The following is a 24,177-nucleotide window of genomic DNA, read 5'->3' on the forward strand; positions in this document are numbered from 1 at the left end:
GTATAAGCCGAGGCCCCCAATTTACCCCCAAAAAACTGGGAAACCTATTGACTCGTGTATAAGCCGAGGGTGAGATATGCCTGTCCATCCCTGTGTGTGTGTCCATCCATCCATCCATCCCTGTGTGTGTGTGTGTCCATCCATCCCTGTGTGTGTGTGTCCATCCATCCATCCATCCATCCCTGTGTGTGTGTCCATCCATCCATCCATCCCTGTGTGTGTGTGTGTCCATCCATCCATCCATCCCTGTGTGTGTGTCCATCCATCCATCCATCCCTGTGTGTGTGTGTGTGTGTGTGTGTGGCCTTGTGTGTCCAGCCTACCTGTGTCCTGAGCCTCCGTCCGGTCCCGAGCCTCCGTCCGGTCCCGTCCCGTCCCGAGCCTCCGTCCGGTCCCGTCCCGAGCCTCCGTCCGGTCCCGTCCCGTCCCGTCCCGAGACTCCGTCCGGTCCCGTCCCGTCCCGAGCCGAGCCTCCGTCCGGTCCCGTCCCAGGATCACCGCTCTTCGTCGGCGCCCATTCCCCTGTTCAAATGCCGCGCCTCCCTGTCTGTGATAGGCGGAACACAATTTCCCAGCAGCCTGTGTTCCGCCTATCACGGACATCGTCTCATCCTCGTCCGTAGTACGAGGATGAGACGATGTCGGTGATAGGCGGAACACAGGCTGCTGGGAAATTCAGTGTTCCGCCTATCACAGGCGAAGGCGGAGCCGGAGGCGCGGCTTTTGAATTATAGAATGGCCGCTGTCTGTCTGCTCGACACGCTGATCGAGCAGGCAGACAGCGATGACTCGAGTATAAGCCGAGGGGGGCATTTTCAGCCTCAAAAAAGAGGCTGAAAATCTCGGCTTATACTCGAGTATATACGGTAGCTATTATTAGTTAGTTATTATTTCAAATTTTTGGATTTTCGTTATTTTTAAATCTCTGATTTTCCTTTCTTATTTTTGGATTTTAGGATATTCAGATTTTCAAATTTCTCAGAATTTTCGAATTCCGAATTTTCAAATTTCAGAAAAAAGCAAGAAAACAAACGAATGAAACTAAAACTTTTTTTGGCAGTGCACATCTCGAATACCATCCCTTTTTACCCCACAGGATGACATTCCCCTCCTGATCATATTACCTTAACAATACAAAATGTACGCAGGAATATAATTATTACCATAGCTAAACAACAACCAACATATACTATAAACATTAAGTTAATTAAACAACACCTGGACAATGTTTTGATTAATCAGAGATCTCATTCCAGGTCAGACTGGCCAGCACAGAGCTCACAAAGTACACTACACATTAAGTTCAACATCCCCACAGTAGTTTACTAGCAGACAATAAGCGAGTTAATTAGCACAATTAACAATGGGTGAAAAACAGGTGGCTTGAGCTGATGGGATTAACATCTGCTATGAGTCCCACAGCGTCGAGCAGTCATTGCTGGAAATGTAGCCTCTAGGCCAGTGATGGCGAACCTTGGCACCCCAGATGTTTTGGAACTACATTTCCCATGATGCTCTGGTACCTTGCATTATAGTGGAGCATCATGGGAAATGTAGTTCCAAAACATCTGGGGTGCCAAGGTTCGCCATCACTGCTCTAGGCCCTTAACATGGATCCCGGTCTGGAGTCCCAGAGTCTGTGTGTTCTGGAGAGACACAAACCCGAAACAGAAACAAGACCAATTCAAGGATCCCCCAGGCATATACCTCACAAAGAGTAGTGTTCCTTTAAATGCGGGCATTTGGGATTTGGTGATAGTGGCTAACAAATGCCTATTTTTTTCCCCTTCTTCAAAAAGGTTTAAGCTGAAAGAAATCTCTATCTTTCTGCATATCTTATAGCCTCTAGTCAATAGACTTGCTGGGCTCTCCATCCATCTCTACCTCTTCTTTCCATCTCTCCATCCCTCTTCCTTTGCCCTCCCTTGTTCCGCCCCTCTTCCTTTATTCTCCCTCTCTCCATTCCTCTGCCTATTTTCTCCCTTTCTTCATTTCTTTCTCTATCTTCTCTCCTTTGTCATCCCTCTTGCTTACCTTTCTTTTTCTTCTCTCTCTCTCTCTCTCTCTCTCTCTCTCTCTCTCTCTCTCCCCCTCCCTCCCTCTCTCCCTCTTCCTCCCTGGATCTCTCTCTCTCTGCCCCCCATCTTCCCATTCTCTCAATCTCTCGACCCTGACCCTAAAGCCCCATACACACTATCAGATTTTGTGCTGATTTTTGTCTTCAGATTTACCAAAACCATGTAGTGCAAGGGCCTGTCTGACTGCATCCAAATTGAAACTCCTAAGGTTTGACCTCATATTATATGGTTTTGGTAAACCTGAAGGAAAAAATCAGCAGAAAATCTTAGTGTGTATGGGGCTTAACCCTAACCCTGACCCTAACCCCTAACCCTCTTCTTTCCCTCTCTTGATCCCTCTCGTCATCCTTCTCCTCTTCCCACCTGCTCTCCTTCCCTCCCTCTCTTCATCCCCCCCCCTCTTCTCTCCCTCTCTTCATTCCTCCCCCTCTTCTCTCCCTCTCTTCATCCTTCTCGTATTCTTCCCTCCTGCTCTCCATCCCTCTCTCCCTATTCTCTCCCTCTGTTCATCACTCTCTCTCTCTCTTTCTCCCTGGATCTCTCTCTCTCTGCCCCCCATCTTCCCCTGCTCTCAATCTCTCCACCCTGACCCTGACCCTAAAGCCCCATACACACTATCAGATTTTGTGCTGATTTTTCTTTTTTGTGCTCTCTCTCCTCTCTCCCTCTTCTTTCTTTCCCTCTCTCCATCCCTCTTCAATTGCCCTCTGCCTATTCTCTCCCTCTCTTCTGCCCTTTCTCTATCTTCTTTCCTTCTTTATCCCTCTTCCTTCCCTTTCTTTTTCTTTTCTCCCACGTTGTCTCTCTCTCTCTCTCTCTCTTTCTAAACCTCTCTCACTCTTTTCCATCTCTCTACCTCTTCACTCCCTCTCTCCATCTCTCCCTCACTCTTCCCTTTCATTCTTCACCCCCCTCCATCACTCTTCTCTCTCTCTTCATCTCTCCTTCTCTCCATCTTACTTCTCTTCCTCTTCTCTCAATTTATCCATTCCTCTCTACCTCATCTTTCCTTCTCTCCGTTTCTCTTCCTTTGTCCTCCCTTGCTCCATCCCTCTCTTTCTTCCCTCCCTCTTTCCATCCCTCTCCCTTATCTCTCCCTTTCTTAGTCCTTCTGTTACTCTTCTCTCACACTCTCCATCCCTCTCTCCCTTCCCTCTTCCTCTCTTCATCCCTTTCCCCCCTTTCCTAACCACTCTCCCTCTCTCTCATCTCCTTTGCTCCATCCCTCTCTGTCTTCTCTCCCTCTCTTCACCTCTCTCTCCTTCCCTCCTTGCTCCCTGTTCTCTCATTCTCTCCATCCCTCGCTACCTCTTCTTTCCCTCTCTCCATCCCTCTTCCTTTACCCTCCCTTGCTCCATCCCTCTCTCCATTTTCTCTCCCTCTCTTCATCCTTCTCTCACTCTTCCCTCCTGCTCTTCATACCTCTATCCCTCTTCTCTCCCTCACTCTTTGCTTCCACTTTCTATCCCTCTCTACCTCTTCTCTGTCACTCCACCCCCCCCATCCCTTTCTCCCCCTTCTTTCTATCCCCCCCTCTCTCTCCATCACTCTTTCTCACTCTCCCCCTTGCTCTATCTTTCGTTCCTTTCCTTCTATCAATGCCTCCTTCATTTCTCCTTTTTGCCCATTATAGCTCCTTTCCCGCTCCCTTCTTATTCCCTATTGATATATCCATCCACACTTGTTGTTACACAGGATGACAGGTTTACACCAAGTGTGGTGGATTAGCACAGAAGTCCATGGAAAGTCTGAAAACTCATATGAAATAAATAAGCCATGCAATGTATTTTGTTGGATCACCAGCAGAGGGCAATGTTGCAGCGTATAAAGGGTGATCATTTTGAACACTTTTTTAAGCTCTGCACATTTCTCCGGTTATGTAGCATTTCACACTGATACATTGCATTCTGGGCCCTAATTTCAAGTCTTAACTACCAGCTGTGGTGTTTTTATCATGTATCGATGGAAGATTAATGTGACAAACAAAAAATGTTTTTCTCCTTTTTCTACAGCTCCCTTGGAGCACATACATCTGGTGCTGCCCTTCGTCACCACGAAGAACAAAGAGGTGAACGCGTCGGTGGTGCTGTGGCCGAGCAATGTGGGGACCCTGACCTACGTTTGGTGGCTGGGGAACAACAGTGAGGTGCATTCAACTTGGCAGAGTACAAATTGTACCTCCCAAATATCTGAGATGGGGACGGCTTTCAGACATGAATTTTTAGACAAAACATGCATTCTTGATACACCGTAGGCTCAATGGACTAAGTCATTACACTGGGATAAGAATTTTTTTATTATCAGCCCTGTGACTGTAATCTAAATTCCCATTCATGCAATGCATGAGCAGCATAGTGGCCTCCTTTCCCCTGGGCCTGCAGCCAGCTACGGATCTCTTGACCTCCCACAGCGCCTCCCATCTTCCATACTTACACCCAACCTCCCTAGTGGCCCCTAGTGCCCCAGGCCCCCTCAGAGCCCCAAGCCTGCACAGTGCTCTCCAACTTCGCACAGTGCTTCCCAGCTTCCATAGTGGCCTTCAACCTGCCATAGTGGCCCCTAGTGCCCCCAAGCTCCCTTAGAACCCCCAGCCTCCACAGTGCCCCCCAGCCTCCCGCTTTGTTGCCCAGCCTTCCACTGTATCCCTTAACTTGCTGCAGACCCTATACCACTCCACAGAACCCTCCAACCTCCCACAGGGCCTCCCAGTTTCCATAGTGGTCCTCCAAACTTCCATAGTGCCCCCAGAACCCCATTAGTGCCCCCAGCCTCCCACATTGTCTCTCAGACTCCCACTGTGTCCCCCAGCCTGCTGCAAACCCTCCAGCTCTCCACAGTGCCCTTTATCCTGCCACAGTACTTCCCAGCTTCCATAGTGGCCTCCAACCTGCCATCCTGGCCCCTAATGCCCCCTTAGAGCCCTAGCCTCCACAATGCCTCCCATCCTCTCACTACATCCCCCAACTTGCTGAAGATCCTCTAGCACTCCACAGTGCCCTCCAATCTCCCACAGTGCCTCCCAGCTTCCATAGTGGTCCCCATTCTCCCATAGTGACCCTTAGTGTCCCCAGGCCCCCTCAGAGCCCCCAGCCTCCCACAATCTCTCACAGCCTTCTACTGTGTCCCTCAGCCTGCTTCAGACCCTCCAGCACTTCACAGTGTCCTCCAGCCTCCCACAGTGCTTCCCAGCTTCCTTAGTGGCCTCCCACCTGCCATTGTGGCCCCTATTGCTCTCAGGCCTCCCCTTGAGCACCCAGCCTCCACAGTGCCCCCCAGATTGTTGCCCAGCCTCCCACAGTGTCCCTCAACTTACTGCAGTCCCCCTAGCACTCCACAGTGCCGTCCAAACTCCCACAGTGCCTCCCAGCTTACATAATGACCCACAACTGTCCATAGTGGCCCCTAGTTCCCCCAGGCCCTCTCATAGCTCCCAGGCCCCCTCAGAGCCCCCAGCCTTCCAAATTGCCTCTCAGCCTCCCACTGTGTCCCACAGCCTGCTGCAGAGCCTCCAGCACTCCACAATTACCTCCAATATCCCACAGTGCTTTCTAGCTTCCATAGTGGCCTACATCCTGCCATAGTGGCACCTAGTGTCCCTGAGAGCCCTCGGCCTCCACCATGCGCCCCCCCCCCCAACCTTCTACAGTGCTGTCCAGCCTCCTACAGTGTCTCATAGCCTCCTGCAGAACCTCCAGTCCTCCACAATGCCCCCAACCTCCAATAGTGTCCAACAGTGTCTCATAGTGCCTCCCAACGTTCCACTGTGCCCCCCAGCCCCCTCTGGAAATGTCATCCCCTACAGGACCACTAAGTCCCAAATCAACTCCACAACCCCCATCATTCCTTACAGTGACATCTAGCCACACATTCAGAGCCTTGCAATATTCTAATGCACATATTACATTCCCATACCTTTATTGTGTAAGATTGCATTTCCTGTGCTCCATCGCCAGCGCCATCTAGTGGCCATAAAGCAGTATTTTACAATTGCCTATCATAAAACAACATTTGTTCAGGATAGACTATAGCTTAAAGAACATTTGTTTTTGGACAATTCACATAGAACAAATGTACATGCAGATTCAATGAACAACTGGCTATTTTGTTTTTTATAAATAGACCCCAAAATGATCCCAAAATTATTCTGGGAGAGCCCCTTTTTTTTTTTTCTTAAAACTGAAGTTCAATCTTTTGCCTATCTTGAATCTGAATGACTAAAAAATGATGCTGGATGTCCTCCAGCCACACTGTGAGCTTCTCACTAATGCAAATAGTGAGAAGCTCACAGTGTGCAGTGAAATCAGAGTAAGCCATTTCAGTACAGGAGAGGAGCCTGTGCAATAGTGCAAGACTGAAGGGAAAGCTGGAGTTCAGCTTTAAAAGAATCTCTTATCCTTTCTCCAGCAAACAGGCACACAGCGGATTGTGCCAAAAAAAAAAAAAAAGCCCAGGACATCAATTATTTCTCATGGCTCCAATGTTTTTACAGAAGATAACAGGCCGAATCCCAGGGCTGCGCTCTCAGCCTATGCTCTCCAGACGATGACTAGACCTCTAGAATACATCCGATGTATACATTATTCCGAGTTCTATCCAGACAGGTTAGCACAGCCCTTCTTTTACATTTCTTATTTCTCTTTTTTTTTTTTGTCCTTCCTCTGCAGCCAATCATCACCCTGGACAGAAGTATCTCCTTCACCTTCGTGGTAGAGGGCATGAACAGCATCACTGTCCAGGTGACTGCAGGCAACGCCATCCTACAGGACACCAAGACCATCGCCGTATATGGTGAGTGGGACATGTGAGTAACACTAAGCCATCTAGTTTAAAACATTCGTTCGACGAATGTCACCTGCATTTGTACAGCCTGGACAAACCTTCCCCTGTATTTTCTGTTATCGATTAACGTGTCTGCAAAGGTACATTTATAAATGGCATGGTAGATGAGCGGCTAAAGTGATACTAAACACACATGGTTTAATCTACATTGTCCCTATTTCTGTATGTGGATGATGGCACTGTAATTATTTTAATAAAAAAAAAAATCGAAGTGCCTTTTTCCTAATCGATATACAGCTGTCACATGACCCAGCTCTTTCCTAGGCTGTCTGCAGGAGAACAAAAGCAGAAGGAGCTGTTCTCTGCTGCTGGTCACATGTTCAAAATGAAAAAAAAAGCAGCCTTTGGAATGTAGAGTAAAACGAAATAAACATCAATAAACTGTTTTAAATTGTCATACAAATATTTGTATTATTTTTGGCAATACCATGGTGTGTGCAGATTTCTGCCAGTCACAGGCTCTGTTTTGGCCCTCCAGCCTGTGTCTTAAAATAAGAAGGAGGTGAAGCCTCCATCAATTTACATGTAATATCTCTCCCCCATTGTGTTTAGCTGGTTAGTGGGCATGGAGGAGGAGGGAGGGAGTGGGCTGTCATTTACCACTGTGTATACGCCCACATGTGTGACTCTATAGTCACATGGGCTGCTCAGATATGATAGGGAGGAAATGCTCAGCATAGAAACTCACTGAAAACTGAGCATGTGCAGAGCTGCTGATACTGTTCTGCAAAATCCCTAGCTGAATTGGGGACATGAATAGACGGGAGAGATAGAGAACAGAATCAACCATTTTTTTTTTTTTTTTGCAGAATACAGAAAACTATTCTCATAGTGACTGAGTGATTATGAACAGCATGTAATACACCATTTATTGATAGTTTTTTATGATGTGGGTTTAGGGACACTTTAAATCAAGCTACAGCTGCTGCTGCTGCTGCTGCTGTGAGCTTCTGGTACACCCAAAAGTGGAAGCTCCACTTATCTGCCCCCCCCCCTCTCCAGTGCCACATTTGGCACCTGTGGGGGGGGGGGGGGGCAGGTACCTGTTTTTGACTTTTGGCCCCCCTCCTCCTTCCCCCTCTGCCGGGCCACTCAGAAAGTGCAGTGTGTTTTGTGCATGCGCAGTAGGGAACTGGCTGTGAAGCCGCAAGGCTTTACTGCCAGTTTCCCTAATGCCCCGTACACACGAGCGGACTTTTCGACATCCAAACTCCGACGGACTGAGTCCGGCGGACTATCCGATCGTGTGTGGGCTGCAACGGACTTTAGCGAAGCTAAAGTCTGACGGACTTTAGAAATGAAGCATGCTTTAAATTTTCCCGACGGAACTCCGCCGGACCCGGTCCCCTTTGAAAAATCCGCTCGTGTGTGTGCTACTCCGACGGACTAAAACCGACGCTAGGGCAGCTATTGGCTACTGTCTAGGAACTTCCTACGTCGAATCCAGTCGTACGTCATCACGTTCGACTCCGTCGGAGTTTGGTGTGATGGTGTGTGGTCAAGTCCGTTCGGTCGAAAAGTCCGCCAGAACTCCGTCGGAACTCCGGCGGAACTCCTTTGGAGGTCTGTCAGACTTAATCCCTCTCGTGTGTACGGGGCATTAGAAGCAATGGTGGCAGCAGCACCCGAGAGCCAATGGAAAAATCGGCTGGGGTGCTGACATCACAGGATCCCTGGACAGGTAAGTGTCCTAATATTAAAAGTCAACAGCTACAGTAATAGAAAAAGAGCAAAAAATAAATAAAAAACCTCTGGCCTCGACAAACACTTCCCGTGGAGTGCCTGCTCCATCTGACATTTGTTATATAACTAAGGGGCAGAGTCACCCGATGACCTCAGCGGGTGACCTACCATCTTGTGATGTCACCGACCGGGGCATGCCAGGTCCTTGATGTCACAAGAGAGCAGGCTCACCAGGTAGCATTACCATCTAGCCCTGCCCCTTACCTATATAAGAAATGTCCGTGGGGAGCATTCGATTTCGGGTTTGGTGGTGCGGCGGGCAGCGTGAGTTGGATCTACATCGGGGGGACATTGTTTTTTTATTTTTTAATATCTGCCCACCCCAAAGCACCTTGTCCCCATTGTTTTTTTAATTTTTTAATGAAGTAATTGTCAAAAACTTGTTTACTGTATTCACTTTTTTACACATTTCTGGTGAATGGGTAGGGCCCATACTCATTCACATGGGGGGGGGGCGGGATCTGGGGGCCCCGTTGTTAAAGGGGGCTTCCAGATTCTGATAAGCCCCCTGCCTGCAGACCCCCACAGCCAACAGCCAGGGTTGGGGACAGGGTGCTTTGGGGTGGGAGGAGCAGAGGCCCCCTGCCCCAAAGCACCCACACCTCATATTGAGGGCATGTGGCCTGGTATGGTTCAGCGAGCACACCCCCCCCCCCCCCTTTCCTGACCTGCTGGGCTTCATGTTTGGATAAGGGTCTGGTATGGATTTTCTTTTTACATATTGGCATGGGGACCCCACACTGTTTTTTGGGGAATTTTCTATTGCGGGCATTGTTTTGTTTACATTTTAGCTGTCACTGGGGAAGTCAGCTGACAGCTGATAAATCATTGGTTGTTAAGGACACGACGGTGGGTTTTCCGTCCCACTCCTTGATAACTAGCTATTCTTCACACAGAATTCGAAACAGCCGATCATTTTTTTGACTGATCCAAATTCTAATTGTTCTGAAAATTTGGAATTTAGTAGAAAACAAATAAGCAAAACTAATTTTAACGAATGTCAACAAAATGTATTACTATTCATTACTATTTCATTTGGAGATTCAGATACATCCAAATCTTTGAATAACCGCAAATATGTCTGAATTTGTATTTGGTCTGAAGCGCATTGCACATGTCTAGTAACAGTAAAGGATATAGCTAGGATGGGGCAACCGCTCCTGCAGGTATCTTCACCAATATCCATGGCTTTTTTTGTTTTTAAAGTGGACCTGTCATCCGCCATAGTTGCTGTGATATTTCCGTACATAGGAAGCTATGTACATCCCCTCTGCCCGCCCCTTCCATCAGCTATCATGCATAGAGAAGCACAGGGACTCAGTGAGGACATCACTGGATATAAAATACGGTATGTAATGAAAATGGAAAGGTTTTACTAAAACATTCTATCAGCAAGTTAATGAGGAGGAAAGAGGAATCGGAGAAGGCAAAAAATAAACAGATCGATGACTTTCTGGCATGCTTGATTGGTAAGTCAAAGTACTGAAATGAGACAGCTAGGCGATTTGTATTTTCAGAAGGAGGTCATCTGTCTGTGATCTCTGAGTACAACTTTCCATTCAAGGCCAGTTCTAGTCTGAGCAATAAATTTAAGAAGCTATACTAACCTGATCTCCAGAACTATTCCCCGAAGACTTACCGCCAATGCAGCGCTGTACCTCTTCCAGGTTATTTTACACTCACCCATTTTGGCTCCCTCCCCCCTTTCAACATGCAAATTCAATTTTTGATTAAAACTTTTCCTATTTTAATTATGAGCCTTATTTAAGACCCCATAATGCCATCACTGGGTCTCTGTGGTTTTCTATACCATTTCAGGCAGATTATGGCTGGTGGGAGGGCCAGCAGAGTCCTGTACATAGCGTCCTGAAAACATCACAGCGCCCTGCCCCAATACTCCTCTCAGCCCTGATGTAAGCAGTGGGAGGAGTCATGCAAATATCTAAATATAGTGGTCAGTCTGGAGGAGTAGGCGTTCCAAGACTGTATTTGCAATGCAGACCAGCCTAGGTTAGGCCCACCTGTAATCGTGAACCTCCATGGCTGAAAGAACTGAAATCCAATAAATAAAAGGGGTGGGCCAGGGCCAGTCAGGCTGGGGAAGAAAGAGCTAAATGATGCTGGATGTCAGGGCCGGGACAAGGGCTGGGCAGGAGCGGAGGCTGCCCTGGGCAATGTGATATCATGTGAGGTGGGGGGCACCATAAGGAGATTGGGGGGAGGGGATTTTTTTTTGGGGGGGGGATTTGGGGGGCATCAGGGGGAAAGAATTGTTCTAGGAGGGGAAATTTGGGAAGGTGTTCTAGGAGTGGTGATTTAGGGAGATTTGGGAGAGGAGATGGGGAAAGAGGATTTGTGCTAGGAGGGGGTCTTTGGGTGGTATGTACTAGAAGAGGTGATTATTTATTTTTATTTATTTTTTGTAGTTGAACTGGATGGAATGGTGTCTTTTTTCAACCTGACTAACTATGTAACTATATGGTGGTGGGGGGGGGGGAGGGGAATTCTGCTAGGAAGAGAAATTGTTTTTTAGAGAGGATTTGTGCTAGGAGGGGTAATTTCGGGAGGGGGGGGGGGGGGGTTGAGCTAGGAGGGAGATGGGGGGATTTGTTCTTGGAGGAGCAATTTTTTGTGGTGGGGGGGGGGGGGATTTGAGGTAGGGGGGAGATGGGAGGATTTGTTCTTGGAGGGGACTTTTTTGTGGGGGCGGGAAATTTGAGCTAGGAGGGGGATGAGGGGTGGGGGGGGGGGGTTGCAGTGTGGGGCTACTTGGAGAGGAAATTTGAGGGTTTTGAAGGGTAGAGGATTTGTTTTTTTGGAGGGCATTTGTGCTGGGGGGGATTTCTGAAGGGCAAGTGGATTTGTTTTGGGAGGAGGTGTAGTACAGTATGCTTAGAGGATAAGCATGCAGATTGGTGCTTTTTGTGTTTTTTTTTTTTTTTTTTTGGGGGGGGCACATAAGGCTCATACATTTTGGGGGTGTGGGGCTCTCTCTAGAAGACCTTGTCCCAGCACTGGAGGTCCTTCACTTAGGAAATGAGGCTTTGTATGCCTTGCTGCAGCTTCTCATGCACATTGGGAGAAGCTCACAGTGTGCAGTGAAATTGGAGTGAAATTGGAGTAAGCTGTTTCCATACAGGAGAGGATCCTTTACAACTGTGCTAGACTGAAGGGAAGGCCGGAGCACCACTTTCAGTACAATGGACAATTTTCGCTGTGGGGAGGAATAAAAATATATATTTTCTCTGCATAGATTTATGGCTCATTAGTAAACCTACAGATGGATATCTTTAGCAGACAGATTAATGCAACTTTCCATTACGCCGCGTAATGCCTACCATTCAGTCCATGCACACGCCTAATTGGATAATTACTAACCTGCGCGGTGGCATACCGCCGGATATAATCGGCTCTTGACTTATTTTATTTAATGTTGTTTTTTTCATAGCTGTAAATCATTGGTTTAAATATATGGCTTAAAATCACATCTGAAGGGGGTCTGGGGGATTAAATTAATAATTTAGTGTTTTAATTACAATGTCTCAATGTATCCTCTACTGGAAATGTCTAATTGTATGTTTTATTGTAGAAAAATGCACTTTATGGGGCCTGATTGCCTAAACCGGCAGCGTGCCGTCTACTAAACTCTCCAGATCTGGGGTTTCATGGTTAAAACTGCACAGCGCCACAATGGCTCTCCGGTCTTCTTTAGCCCCCAAAAGGCTCCTCCAATCTTGACTTCATTTATTCAACATGAGGTTGAAATCCTATAAAAATTTGCATAGCTAGTCCACTTGTTCTCTGTGATTAAAACAGCATTGAACGTCCTCAGGCTATTTCCTCTACAGGTTAAATGTTATTCATTTGTAGTTATCTGCCTAGAGTCCAACATTTAAACTGGGACGGACTCCCTGACTTCTTCTATTCAACATGAAACCGAGATCTTAACCACTTCAGCCCCGGAAGATTTGGCTGCTCAATGACCGGGCCATTTTTTGCGATGCGGCACTGTGTCGCTTTAACTAACAGTTGAACGGTCGTGCGACATTGTACCCAAACAAAATTGACGTATTTTTTTCCCACAAATAGAGCTTTCTTTTGGTGGTATTTGATCGCCTCTGTGGTTTTTATTTTTTGCGCTATAAACAAAAGAAGAGCGTCAATTTTGAAAAAAACACAATGGGGGTTATTTACTAAAGGAAAATCCACTTTGCACTGAAAGTGCACTTGGAAGTAAAGTCACTGTAGATCCGAAGGGGACATGCAAGGAAAATAAAAAAACAGGGTTTCAGCTTGCACATGATAAAATGAGCAGAGCTTCCCCTCATTTCAGATCTATCCCTTAGATTTAGAGCGACTGCACTTCCAAGTGCACTTTCAGTGCAAAGTGGATTTGCCTTTCGTAAATAACCCCCAATATCTTTTACTTTTTGTTATAATAAATATCCCACATTTTTTACCAAAATACGATTTTTTTTCTCAGTTTCAGCCGATATGTATTCTTCTAAATATTTTTGGTAAAAAAAATTGCAATAAGCGATTATTGATTGATTTGCTCAGAAGTTATAGCGTCTACAAAATAAGGGATATATTTATGGCATTTTTATTATTATTATTTTTTTACTAGCAATGGCAGAGATCTGCAATTTTTATTGGGACTGCGATATTACGGCAGACAAATTGGACACTTTTGACACATTCTTGGGACCATTGACAATTATTCAGCAATCAGTGCTATAAAAATGCACTGATTACTGTATAAATGTCACTGGCAAGGAAGGGGTTAACACTAGGGGGCGATCCAGGGGTTAACTGTATTCTCTCAGTGTGTTCTAACTGTAGGGGGGATGGGACTGTATAGGAAGAGAGAGAGATCTGTGTTCATACTTGGTATGAACACACAATCTCTCTCCTCTCCCCTGAAAGAACTGGGATCTGGTAGTCACGAGCGGTCACGGGAGCCCGACGGTCACCACTGGGCACGAGCATCAGCTTCGGCACATGCTGCGGGCACGCCCCTAGTGGCCAAAAGGCGAAGCGATGCATTTATTGTTTATGTAATAGGCAGTGAGTGGGGATGTTTACATGCCTCGGTCGCGTTGCTTCACTTTGCACCTGCGGCAAAGTTTTAGAGCAAGCCCACCAAATGGGTGCTTAACCTGTAGCCCTCCAGCTGCTGCAGAACTACAAGTCTCATCATGCCTTTGCCTGTGGGAGTCAGCCTTGCAATGCCTCATGGGACTTGTAGTTCTGCAACAGCTGGAGGGCTACAGGTTGATCACACATGCCCTACACATTCAAGTAAATGGGGAAGTGCTGCAAATGCCCTGAAATCGCTTGCAATACATGCACTTGCATGGCTTTTGTTGGCAAAAATGTGGTTAAAACAGGCAATGAGGAGGCATTGGATCACTTTATTTTTTTTAATTTTTTTTTTATTATGCCCAGAGTCCCACTTTCAAAGTTGAATTCTTTGCAGACATCTGCAACATTCAACCTGTAGAGGAAATAGCCTGAGAACATTCGATTTTGCCTCAATCACAGAGAACAAGTGTACCAAGGGTCTCAATGGTGCAACAGCTACGCAATTTTTTTTTTTTTTTTAAGAAATACACTTGTTTCAGCCCCATATTGAAAATATAAAGTGAAGTTTGGTGGGGTCCTCTGTATGGTGGTCTCATTTCAATGCTCCACCTTAAAAGACACTAACAGCGCTCTCTAAATCCTTAATTCCAGAACAGTTCCAGTCGCTCCGCTTGTCCTTCTCTCCAAATCTGGATGATTACAACCCCGACATCCCCGAATGGAGACGAGACATTGGTCGTGTCATTAAGAGAGCCCTCATGTATGTAAGTGTCAAAGGAAGGTCTTCATTTTGTTTTCTGTGCAGTCCTATGGTGCTGGAGGGTCGGGGGTCACAAAAATCTGTGCATTACTTTATAAGTTGTTAAGCAGTCAACAGAACCTGCATCAATGTTTCAGTTCGCTATGCACAGTGTCAAGCTGGAGTTTATATAAAACAGCCAACGTTCTACTTATCATCCTTGCTCAGTGACTTTTAGAGTCAGCCGCTCTTATTCATCAAGCGTGATTGGTAAGGCATGCTAAACTGATATTGACTAGCATATATAAAAGGATGAGATCACTACAAATCAAGGATAAGTCCAATAAATGTTTATTGATTATGATGCCAAGGAAAGGTCAGAAGGTATATCCAATGCATTTTGGGGCTCACAAATCCTCCTTCATCAAAGGTTATACAGTGCCATCAAAAAGTATTCATACCCCTTGGCATTTTCCACAATTTGTCATGTTACAACCAAAAATTTAATGTATTCTATTGGGATTTTATGTGATAGACCAACACAAAGTGGCACATATTGGTGAAGTAGAAGGAAAATGATTACTGATTTTCAACATGTTTACAAATAAATATCTGAAAAGTGTGGCGTGCTTTTGTATTTAGCCCCCTTTACTGCGATACCCCTAAGCAAAATCTAGTGGAAACAATTGCCTTCAGAAGTCAACTAATTAGTAAAAAGAGTCCATCTGTGTGTAATTTAATTTCAATATAAATGCATCTGTTCTGTGAAGCCCTCAGAGGTCTGTTAAAGAACCTTAGTGAACAAACAGCATCATGAAGGCCAAGGAACACACCAGACAGGTCAGGGATAAAGTTGTGGAGAAGTTTGAAGCAGGGTTAGGTTATAAAAAAAATATCCCAAGCTTTGAACATCTCATGGAGCACTGTTCAATCCATTACCCGAAAATGGAAAGAGTATGGCACAACTGCAAAGCTACCAAGACATGGCCATTCACCTAAACTGACAGGCCTGGCAAGGAGAGCATTTATCAGAGATGCAGCCAAGAGACCCATGGTAACTCTGGAGGAGCTGTAGAGAGGCACAGCTCAGGTGGGAAAATCTGTCCACAGGACAACTATTAGTCGTTCAGTCCACAAATCTGGCCTTTATGGAAGAGTGAAAAGAAGAAAGCCATTGTTGAAAGAAAGCCATAAGAATTCCTGTTTGCAGTCTGTGAGAAACCATGTGGGGGACACAGCAAACATGTGGAAAAAGGTGCTCTGGTCAGATGAGACCAAAATTGAACTAAAAGCAAAATGCTATGTGAGACAGAAAACTAACACTGCACATCACTGTGAACACACCATCCCCACTGTGAAACATGATGGTGGCAGCATCATGTTGTGGGGATGCTTTTCTTCAGCAGGGACAGGGAGGCTGGCCATAGTTGATAGGAAGATGGATGGAGCCAAATACAGGGCAATCTTAGATGAAAACCTGTTGGAGTCTGCAAAAGACTTAAGTGTGGGGTGGAGGCTCCCCTTCCAGCAGGACAACAACCCCAAACATACAGCCAGAGCTACAATGAAATGGTTTAGATCAAAGCATATTCATGTGTAGGGATGAGCCGAACACCCCCCCGGTTCAGTTCGCACCAGAACTTTCGAACGGACCCCAAATTCGTACGAACATTAGAACCCCATTGAAGTCCATGGGACTCGAACGTTCGAAATGAAAAGTGTTAATTTTAACGGCTAATATGCAAGATACTGTCCTAAAAAGGGTTTGGGGACCTGACTCCTGCCCCAGGGGACATGGGTCAATGCAAAAAAAACTTTTAAAAACTGCCGTTTTGGCGGGAGCACTGATTTTAATGACGATTAAAGTGGGAAAAAAAGTGAAATATTCCTTTAAATATGGTGCCTGGGGGGTGTCTGTAGTATGCCTGTGAAGTGCCACGTGTTTTCCGTGTTTAGAACAGTCCCTGCACAAAATGACATTTAACGGAAATAACGTCATTTAAAGCTGCTTGCGGTTTTAATGTTATATCTGGTTCCTGCAATATGGTTGAAAACCATTGAGAAAAATGACATGCGTAGCCCTCCCTGCCCATTACCAGCTCCTTTGGGTCTTGTACGTATATTAAGGGGAACCCCGTACCCATATTAAAAAAAGGAAATGCGTATGGCCCCCAGGCCCTATATACTCAGAACAGCAGTATACAGGCGGTGCAAACAAGACAGGGACTGTGTAGGTTTGTTGTGTTAAGTTGAATCAGTTTGTAATTTTCAACCGGTACATTCTTAAAGTGTAGCTCCAGTCAAAAAAAACGATTTTTAAGCTTTTTGGAAAACATAGGGAAGGGTTATCACCCCTGTATAATTTGTTTTGCCGTCCGTCTTTTTCAGAGCATGCAGACAGCACCCACAATCTCCTACCGCTGACTGCAAGCTCTATTTAAAACGAGCAAGATATTTAGCTATATAGGTGGATATAGCGGTGTATACTGCGTTCAGAGCACACAGACAGCACGCACAATCTCCTAACACTGAATGAAAGCTCTATTTAAAACGAGCAAGATATTTAGCTATGTAGGTGGATATAGCGGTGTATACTGCGTTCAGAGCACGCAGACAGCACGCACAATCTCCTAACACTGACTGACAGCTTGATTATAAAAGATAGATATATCGCTAGATATATAGGTGAATATAGCGGTGTATACTGCGGTCAGGGCACGCAGACAACAACCACTACAGAAGAGCAAGAACGAAAAATCGTCCGATAACGATCAGTGTATACTGTGTTGAAGGTACACAGAACGCCCACTAACTGCTACAGATGCCAACACACTACACAAGGCCGCCGTGCTGGCGGCCTTATATAGTGTGGGGCGTGTACTACACAGCCTGAGCTATGATTGGAGAAATCAGAAGGGAGGCAGAGATACTTGTTCTTTGTATCTGGATGAAAGCAGAAGTTGTTGTGTGCCTGGCTGTGCAGCAGTTGGGAACCCTGTCATTTGCAACACCTACATGGGTAGTGCTACATTTATTTTTGACTTCACTATAATTAGTGGCAGAGCAATTGATTGTTTTTATCTGGTCAGGGTTTCCTAGCTGGGTGTTTGATTTGTCACACCTGCTTCTGGAAGAAGTTTCCAGAATATAGGACAGAACGTCAACTGCCCAGTAATAATATTTATCATGCCCCAGCCAAGACCCAAAAGGAGGTGTCCAGAAGGTGGCTGGTGATGTGATAAATGTTTGAAAGTCAATTCCCGAGTGTTCTTTACCCTCCAGGGAGGGTTCCAGTTATATTGAGGCTGCTGGCCCTGCAGGCAGCATTACTGAGTTAGACCCCTTTTACACCAGGGCGTTTTGCAGGCGCTATACTGTTAGAAATAGCGCCTGCAATCCGCCCTAAAAAAGCTGCACCATTATCTGTAGTGTGAAAGCCCGAGGGCTTTTACACTACAGCGGTGCGCTGGCAGGACATCAGGGAAAAGTCCTGCCAGCAGCTTCTTTGGAGCGGTGAAGGAGCAGTGTGTTTACCGCTCCTCCACCGCTGCTCCCCATAGAAATCAATGGGGCAGCGCTGTAATACCGCCGGCAAACCGCCGCTATTGCGGCGTATTGCTGGTGGTTTTAACCCTTTCTTGGCCTCTAGCAGGGGGTAAAAGCGCCCACTAGGGGCCGAAATGCGCCACAAATCCGGCGGTAAAGCGTCGCTACAAATAGCGGTGTTTTACCGCCGACGCCATGGGTGGTGTGGTGTGAAAGGGGTCGAAAGGATTGCAGTCTGGGCCTCAGCAGGAGAGAGGCCCGTGGGCCTGGAGAAGATTGCAAAGGAGGGTGTGGGTTACAGTCTAGGCCTCAGCAGGAGCTGAGCTGAGGACCTGGGGAAGACTGTTAAATTATTTTTTTTGCAGAAAGGGATATTAATTGAGTTATGGCAAAGGTGGAATTATGTTCAAGGATAAGGTGAAGCAAGTGAGTAATAGGTTTGCAGATAGGTAACATGGATCAGGAGGCTAATGCCGCGTACACACGACCAGACTTTTCGAGGGACTAGGTCCGGCGATCTTTCCGACTGACTTTCGGCGGAGTTCCGACGGACTTTCCGAATGAACGAACTTGGCCACACACAATCACACCAAAGTCCGCCGGATTCGAACGTGATGACGTACGACTGGACTAGAATGAGGAAGTTCATAGCCAGTAGCCAATAGCTGCCCTAGCGTCGGTTTTTGTCCGCCGGATTTCTCGGTCCAGCGGAGTTCCGGTGGAAACATTTAAAACATGTTCTATTTCTAAAGTCCGCCGCATTTTTGGCAAGCAAAGGTCCAATGGAGCCCACACAGGATCGAATTGTCCGAAGGACTCGTTCCGTCGGACCTTTGCTGTCAAAAAGTCTGGTCGTGTGTACGCGGCATAAAGGGATCATAAGGATAGGGGCAGAGTACAGCTTAAGAGAGAAATCAGAAGGGAGGCAGAGATACAGGAGAAAAAAAAGGGTGGTCCATGGTAGTAGATATAGGTGAATTTAGTTTTTTTGTCTCCTCTGTAGCCAGTGTAGCAGAGGTTTGGTGGTTTGGAGTGACTGGTTTTGGATGTTTTGGGTCCTGCTGGTTAGCTGGTGCAGGCTCAACTACTCCTCCCTGTCTTCTAGTAAGTTCTAGAATATAGTGAGTTGGAAAGGGCAGACCCTGAGCTGAATACTCATACAGCCTCAGTTAATCCCTGGTCAAGGGGATTGCCAGAATGGGACAGAGGTGTGCATAAATAGTATGGGGCCTGGAACAGCAGGGTCCTTGTCCTGGAGGAGAAGACCCAAACTGAAGGGCTGTTGCCCTTCTGGAAAAGTGGGTTGAAGACTGCAGGAGTTTCATTGGGGTCTCAGCTCATCTCTTAAGTTGCTGAGAACAGTTTGGAGAGTCCACTGAGGCCGCGTACACACGCGCGGACTGTTCGCCCAACTTTGTCCGTCCAACAGTTTCGGCAAACAGTCCGCTCAAACTTAGCATGGACGGACATGGCCACACACGACGGACGAACAGTTTGCTGAAACCGTGCGCGATGACGTGAACGGCACGTACAACGGGACGAAAAATACGACGTCCTATACACTGCAATGCAACCTTCCGACGTGGAAATCCTTTCTGAGCATGCGCGAGACTTAGTTGGCCGAACAAGCCTACACACGAGCGAACAGTCCGCTGAAACCTTGTTTCAGCGGACAGTTTTTCGGAATTTCCGTAAGACCTTGTTCGTCCAACTGTCCGCTGAAACTGTCCGCTGAAGCCCCACACACGAGCGGACTGTCCGCCCAAACACTGTTCAGCGGACAAGGTTGGGCGAACAGTCCGCGCGTGTGTACGCGGCCTTAGTGTCTGGCCTGGGGGCTTACAGCACAGGGTCTGGCTGGTTCTGGAAGGAGGCATCCATGTATACAGGCACACATTGAGTAGGGGATCATAAAGAGATCCTAATGATTGTGATTGCTTAAACCTAGAAGAGACTATTCTGAAATTGCTGGCTTATGCTGGCCATACATTATACATGTTTCTTATTAAATTTCCTTTATACTTAGCTTCAACTATGTAGTGCAAGGGCATGCCTGATTGCATACAAATCTAAAGTGTTTAGGTTTGACCTCATATTATATGGTTTTGGTAAATTTGAAGGAATATTGCACAAGAAACTTGTATAATGTATGGCCAGCCTCAGGGCTTCTTCTATAGTGGGAGTCCCCTGAGTAGGGTTGCCACCTTTTCTTCAAGTCAAACCCGAACACTTTTGCGGCACAGGGCAATATTTTCTTTCTTTTTTCAGTAAACACTATAGGATTATAAAAGGCCTGGGATGCAGCCAAATTGCTCTTGCTGACATCATCAACCCACCCTTCAGTGATGCCGAACCTGACCTCAAACAGCTGCCCGCAGTGGCAACAGATTTGTGTATGACAATCTGGGTTACTTGGGGAGCCACAGCCTGGTCTGAATAATGTGTCCGGGTTTCAGATGGACTGAAACCCGGACAGATGATTTAAAACCCGAACTGTCCGGGTGAATCCTGGACAGGTGGCAACCCTACCCCTGAGCTGTATGTCCACTTATCTTTTATCACAAGAAGTCAAACCTGAAGAGTTTAGATACTCTCCCCCCCCCCCCCAACAAAGTTTAATCAGCATTAAATTTCAAAAATAATCTTGCTGCCTCGTTATTGTGTTGAGAGACTGGAGAAATGCTGTGTGCCTGACTGCTGGGCACCCAATAGTGAACAAAATCTGGGACAAGTCAGCGAGACCAGCCCGCATTTAGATAAGGTTCAGGTACAAGCCGGGTCAAACACAGGAACGCCAGAACAGATCAGATACAGGTAATAGGTAGCAGCTAAAAGACCACTTAGCAAGGCTCATGCGTCAGTGTTCCGTTTAAATAAACTACCTGGCGCACAGACGTGCATGTGTGCGTGCATGTGTTCGTGCGTGCGCATCGGCGCGCATCTGTGTGCATGTGCACGCATCTGTGCGCGTGCGTTGGTGCGCATCTGTGCGCACTCGCGCATGTGCCCATACACACTGGTGTGCCCGTGCTTGTGTGCAGGTGCACGTCTGTTAGCCAAACTTCCCTTACAGACATCCACCAGATGCACCTAAAGTCGTGAACTGCATTACAACCCATGAAGCACTTGTTTAGACGTGCACTATCCTACAGTATCTCACTAAAGTGTTGTCACATGAAAAGATATAATAAAATATTTACAAAAATGTGAGGGGTGCACTCACTTTTATGAGATACTGTAGATGGAACCAGGTGCCATTGTGTTAAAACCTTGTAGGCATGCTCCTGGGAAATAATGTTAGATGAACATTATTTAGAAATGTCCAAGCAGACTTGTGACCAGTCCTGATAAGTGTCTGTTTTAACGTCTGAGTGTGAAGTTCCCTTAATTCGTTCCCTCTGCAAAAAAAAAAAAAAGATTCCCCTCTTGTTAGTCGAAATTGCTTCCTTGCAGCTGTTATTTCCCCGTTACCTTGCTGGCAATCTGGATCTCTCTAACGAGAAACTTTTGTGTAGAAGGCAGAAGTGGCAGCAAGGGATCTGCCTATTTTTGGAGTCACGTATTTCCAGTTGAGAGATTAAAGAACATGCTACGTGCGCACCGCGTTTTGGCCCGCTGAGCCCGGCGTCCATCTGTTTAGCCCTTACACAGCTGATTTGTAACTTGCTGGAGACCGTCTCTCCTCCCAAGATTTCATAAAGCACCTCTATGCATTATTGAAGGGACTTGGGGGGGAAATAAGTCAGAGGAGGAAATTTCTCCTTGCCACTTTTTTTTTTTTTTTTTTGCAATTTTGAATCGCCGTCGTTAAAGAGAGGAGAAGTTGGGAGGCAGAAAGCCCTGTGGCCCCATCCCCTGTTCTGCCGCGATACCCAGAGGCGGCCTGGATGCTCAGCCAGGCTAGCAATGGCAATTAATCAGCTAGTGTGAGCGGCAAATCGCATGCTTGGCTTCTATTCCCGTGAGTGGCTCCTCTGGGGGACAGGTGCACCTTGCCACGAGTCGGGTGCCAGCTGCGTTTGAACCTAAATTCTGTCTGCTAATTAAAATGGTCAAGATTTAAACCTGCAGTCTGCAAACAGAACGCAGCGGGAAAGCGGCTGGCTCCTGGTTTCCAGCCATCGGCAGCCAATTTTACGCCTCTGCGTCGGCCCCCGGCTGCCAGCTTCATCAGTTTAACCCCTTAAAGTAGATGTAAATTCTAGCTGGATGACAATTAGTTTTGCTCTGTGCACTGTATATCATAAACATTTTTTTTTTAACCACTTGACCTTCGAAAAGGTTTTCCCCCCTTCATGACCAGAACAATTTTTACTATTCAGCACTGGGCTACTTTACCTGGAAATCGCTTGGTTATAACACTGTTCGCAGATTACATTTTTATAATTTTTTTTCACACGAATAGAGCTTTCTTTTGGTGGAATTTGATCACCACTGGGGGTTTTTTTTATGTAAAAAATATAAAAAGACCAAAATTTTTATTTTATACTTTAAAAAATATCCAATAAAATCGAATTTCTTCATGAATTCAGGCTAAAATGTATTCTGCTACATGTGTTTGGTAAAAAAAAAAATCCCAATAAATGTTTTTTAATTGGTTTGTGTGAAAGTTATAGTGTCTACAAACTATGATATATATATATATACTGTATATACTGGAAGTTTACACAGCTACAGATGCTATGCTGTAATGGGAGAGACCAGCGATTTTTAATGTGACTGTGATAGGGTGGTGGATAATCTGGTGCTAACAGACACTGGGTGGGAGGGTCACTAACTGACACTGATGTCACTGGTGACACTAATACAGTGATCAGTGATAATACTGTACATTGATACTGTGCCAATGATACTGGCTGGGAAGGGGTTAACATCTAGGAGCAATCAAGGTTAACTTTGTGCCTAACAATGTGTAATGTGTGCTGCTTTTGTTTTCTGAGCTCACTGTTTTTTCTTCCTGCTTTTCAGGAAATAGAAACAGCCAGATCGCTGTTCTGTGTACACAGAATTCTGTGTGTGACTGGACAAAGCTGATCAGCCAGAAATCTGCAGCCAAACTTGTGCTGTGTCTAATCACAGCATGGGTCAGCTGGGGGCATGCCCCAAACCCACAAGGCACATATACATGATTTGTACCTGTACCTGCTGCCCACTCGCAATATATTTACTGTGAGTGGTCGACGGGTGGTTAAGCACTTGCCGACCCTATAACTTAGATATAGTGGCAAAATGGCATGGCTGCACTGGATCACTTACCTAGTATCCCACACTTCTGAGTCAGGGGTGCGAACGTGATTATACACAGCAGGAGTAGGGATGAGCTTCGAGTTCGAGTCGAACTCATGTTCTACTCGAACATTGCCTGTTCACCTGTTCAGCGAACAGTGAACAATTTGGGCTGTTCGCAGCAAATTCGAAAAGCCGGAACACCCTATACAAGTCTATGGGAGAAATCTAAAGTGCTCATTTTAAAGGGTAATATGCAGGTTACTGTCCTAAAAAGTGTTTGGGGACCCGGGTCCTGCCCCAGGGGACATGGATCAATGCAAAAAAAAGTTTTAAAAACGGCCGTTTTTTTCAGGAGCAGTGATTTTAATAATGATTAAAGTGAAACAATAAAAGTGTAATATTCCTTTAAATTTCGTAGCTGGGGGGTATCTATAGTATGCCTGTGAAGGGTCGCAAGTTTCTGGTGCTTAGAACTGTCCCTGCACAAAGTGCCATTTGTGCAGGAAAAAAAGTCTTTTAAAATCACTTGCGGCTAAATTGTCGGCTCCCCGTAATACAGAGAACACTCAATGAGTGTTCTCTGTAATAGCCGACAATTCATTCATTCATTGATTAAAAAAAAAAAAAGAGTGGGGGTTCCCCTAAATTCAATTACCAGGCCCTTCAGGTCTGACATGGATATTAAGGGGAACCCCGTGTCAAATTAAAAAAAAAATTGACGTGGGGATCCCCCTAAATATCCATACCAGACCCTTCAGGTCTGATATGGATATTAAGGGGAACCCCACATCAAATTTAAAAAAAAATTGACGTGGGGGTCCCCCTAAAAATCCATACCAGACCCTTTATCCGAGCACGCAACCTGGCAGGCCGCAGGAAAAGAGGGGGGGACGAGAGAGCGGCCCCCCCTCCCTCCTG

At 46.2% G+C, this 24,177-nt stretch overlaps 1 protein-coding gene across 5 annotated transcripts in view; it reads left to right on the forward strand.

The window, feature by feature from the left end:
* SORCS1 (sortilin related VPS10 domain containing receptor 1) overlaps window positions 1-24,177 on the forward strand; it is a 1,028,639-nt gene that overhangs the window by 914,441 nt on the left and 90,021 nt on the right. For all 5 annotated transcript variants that reach the window (XM_077455080.1, XM_077455083.1, XM_077455081.1 and 2 more), the window contains exons 20-22: window positions 4,091-4,224; window positions 6,743-6,866; window positions 14,397-14,509. In XM_077455080.1, coding sequence (XP_077311206.1) covers window positions 4,091-4,224; window positions 6,743-6,866; window positions 14,397-14,509 — 371 coding nt within the window. The remainder of the gene's footprint in view (window positions 1-4,090; window positions 4,225-6,742; window positions 6,867-14,396; window positions 14,510-24,177) is intronic.

Source organism: Lithobates pipiens, unplaced genomic scaffold, assembly GCF_037356315.1.
Source record: "Lithobates pipiens isolate NorthernLeopardFrog02 unplaced genomic scaffold, aLitPip1_a1.2 Scaffold_25, whole genome shotgun sequence".
NCBI classification, from domain to species: Eukaryota; Metazoa; Chordata; class Amphibia; order Anura; family Ranidae; genus Lithobates; species Lithobates pipiens.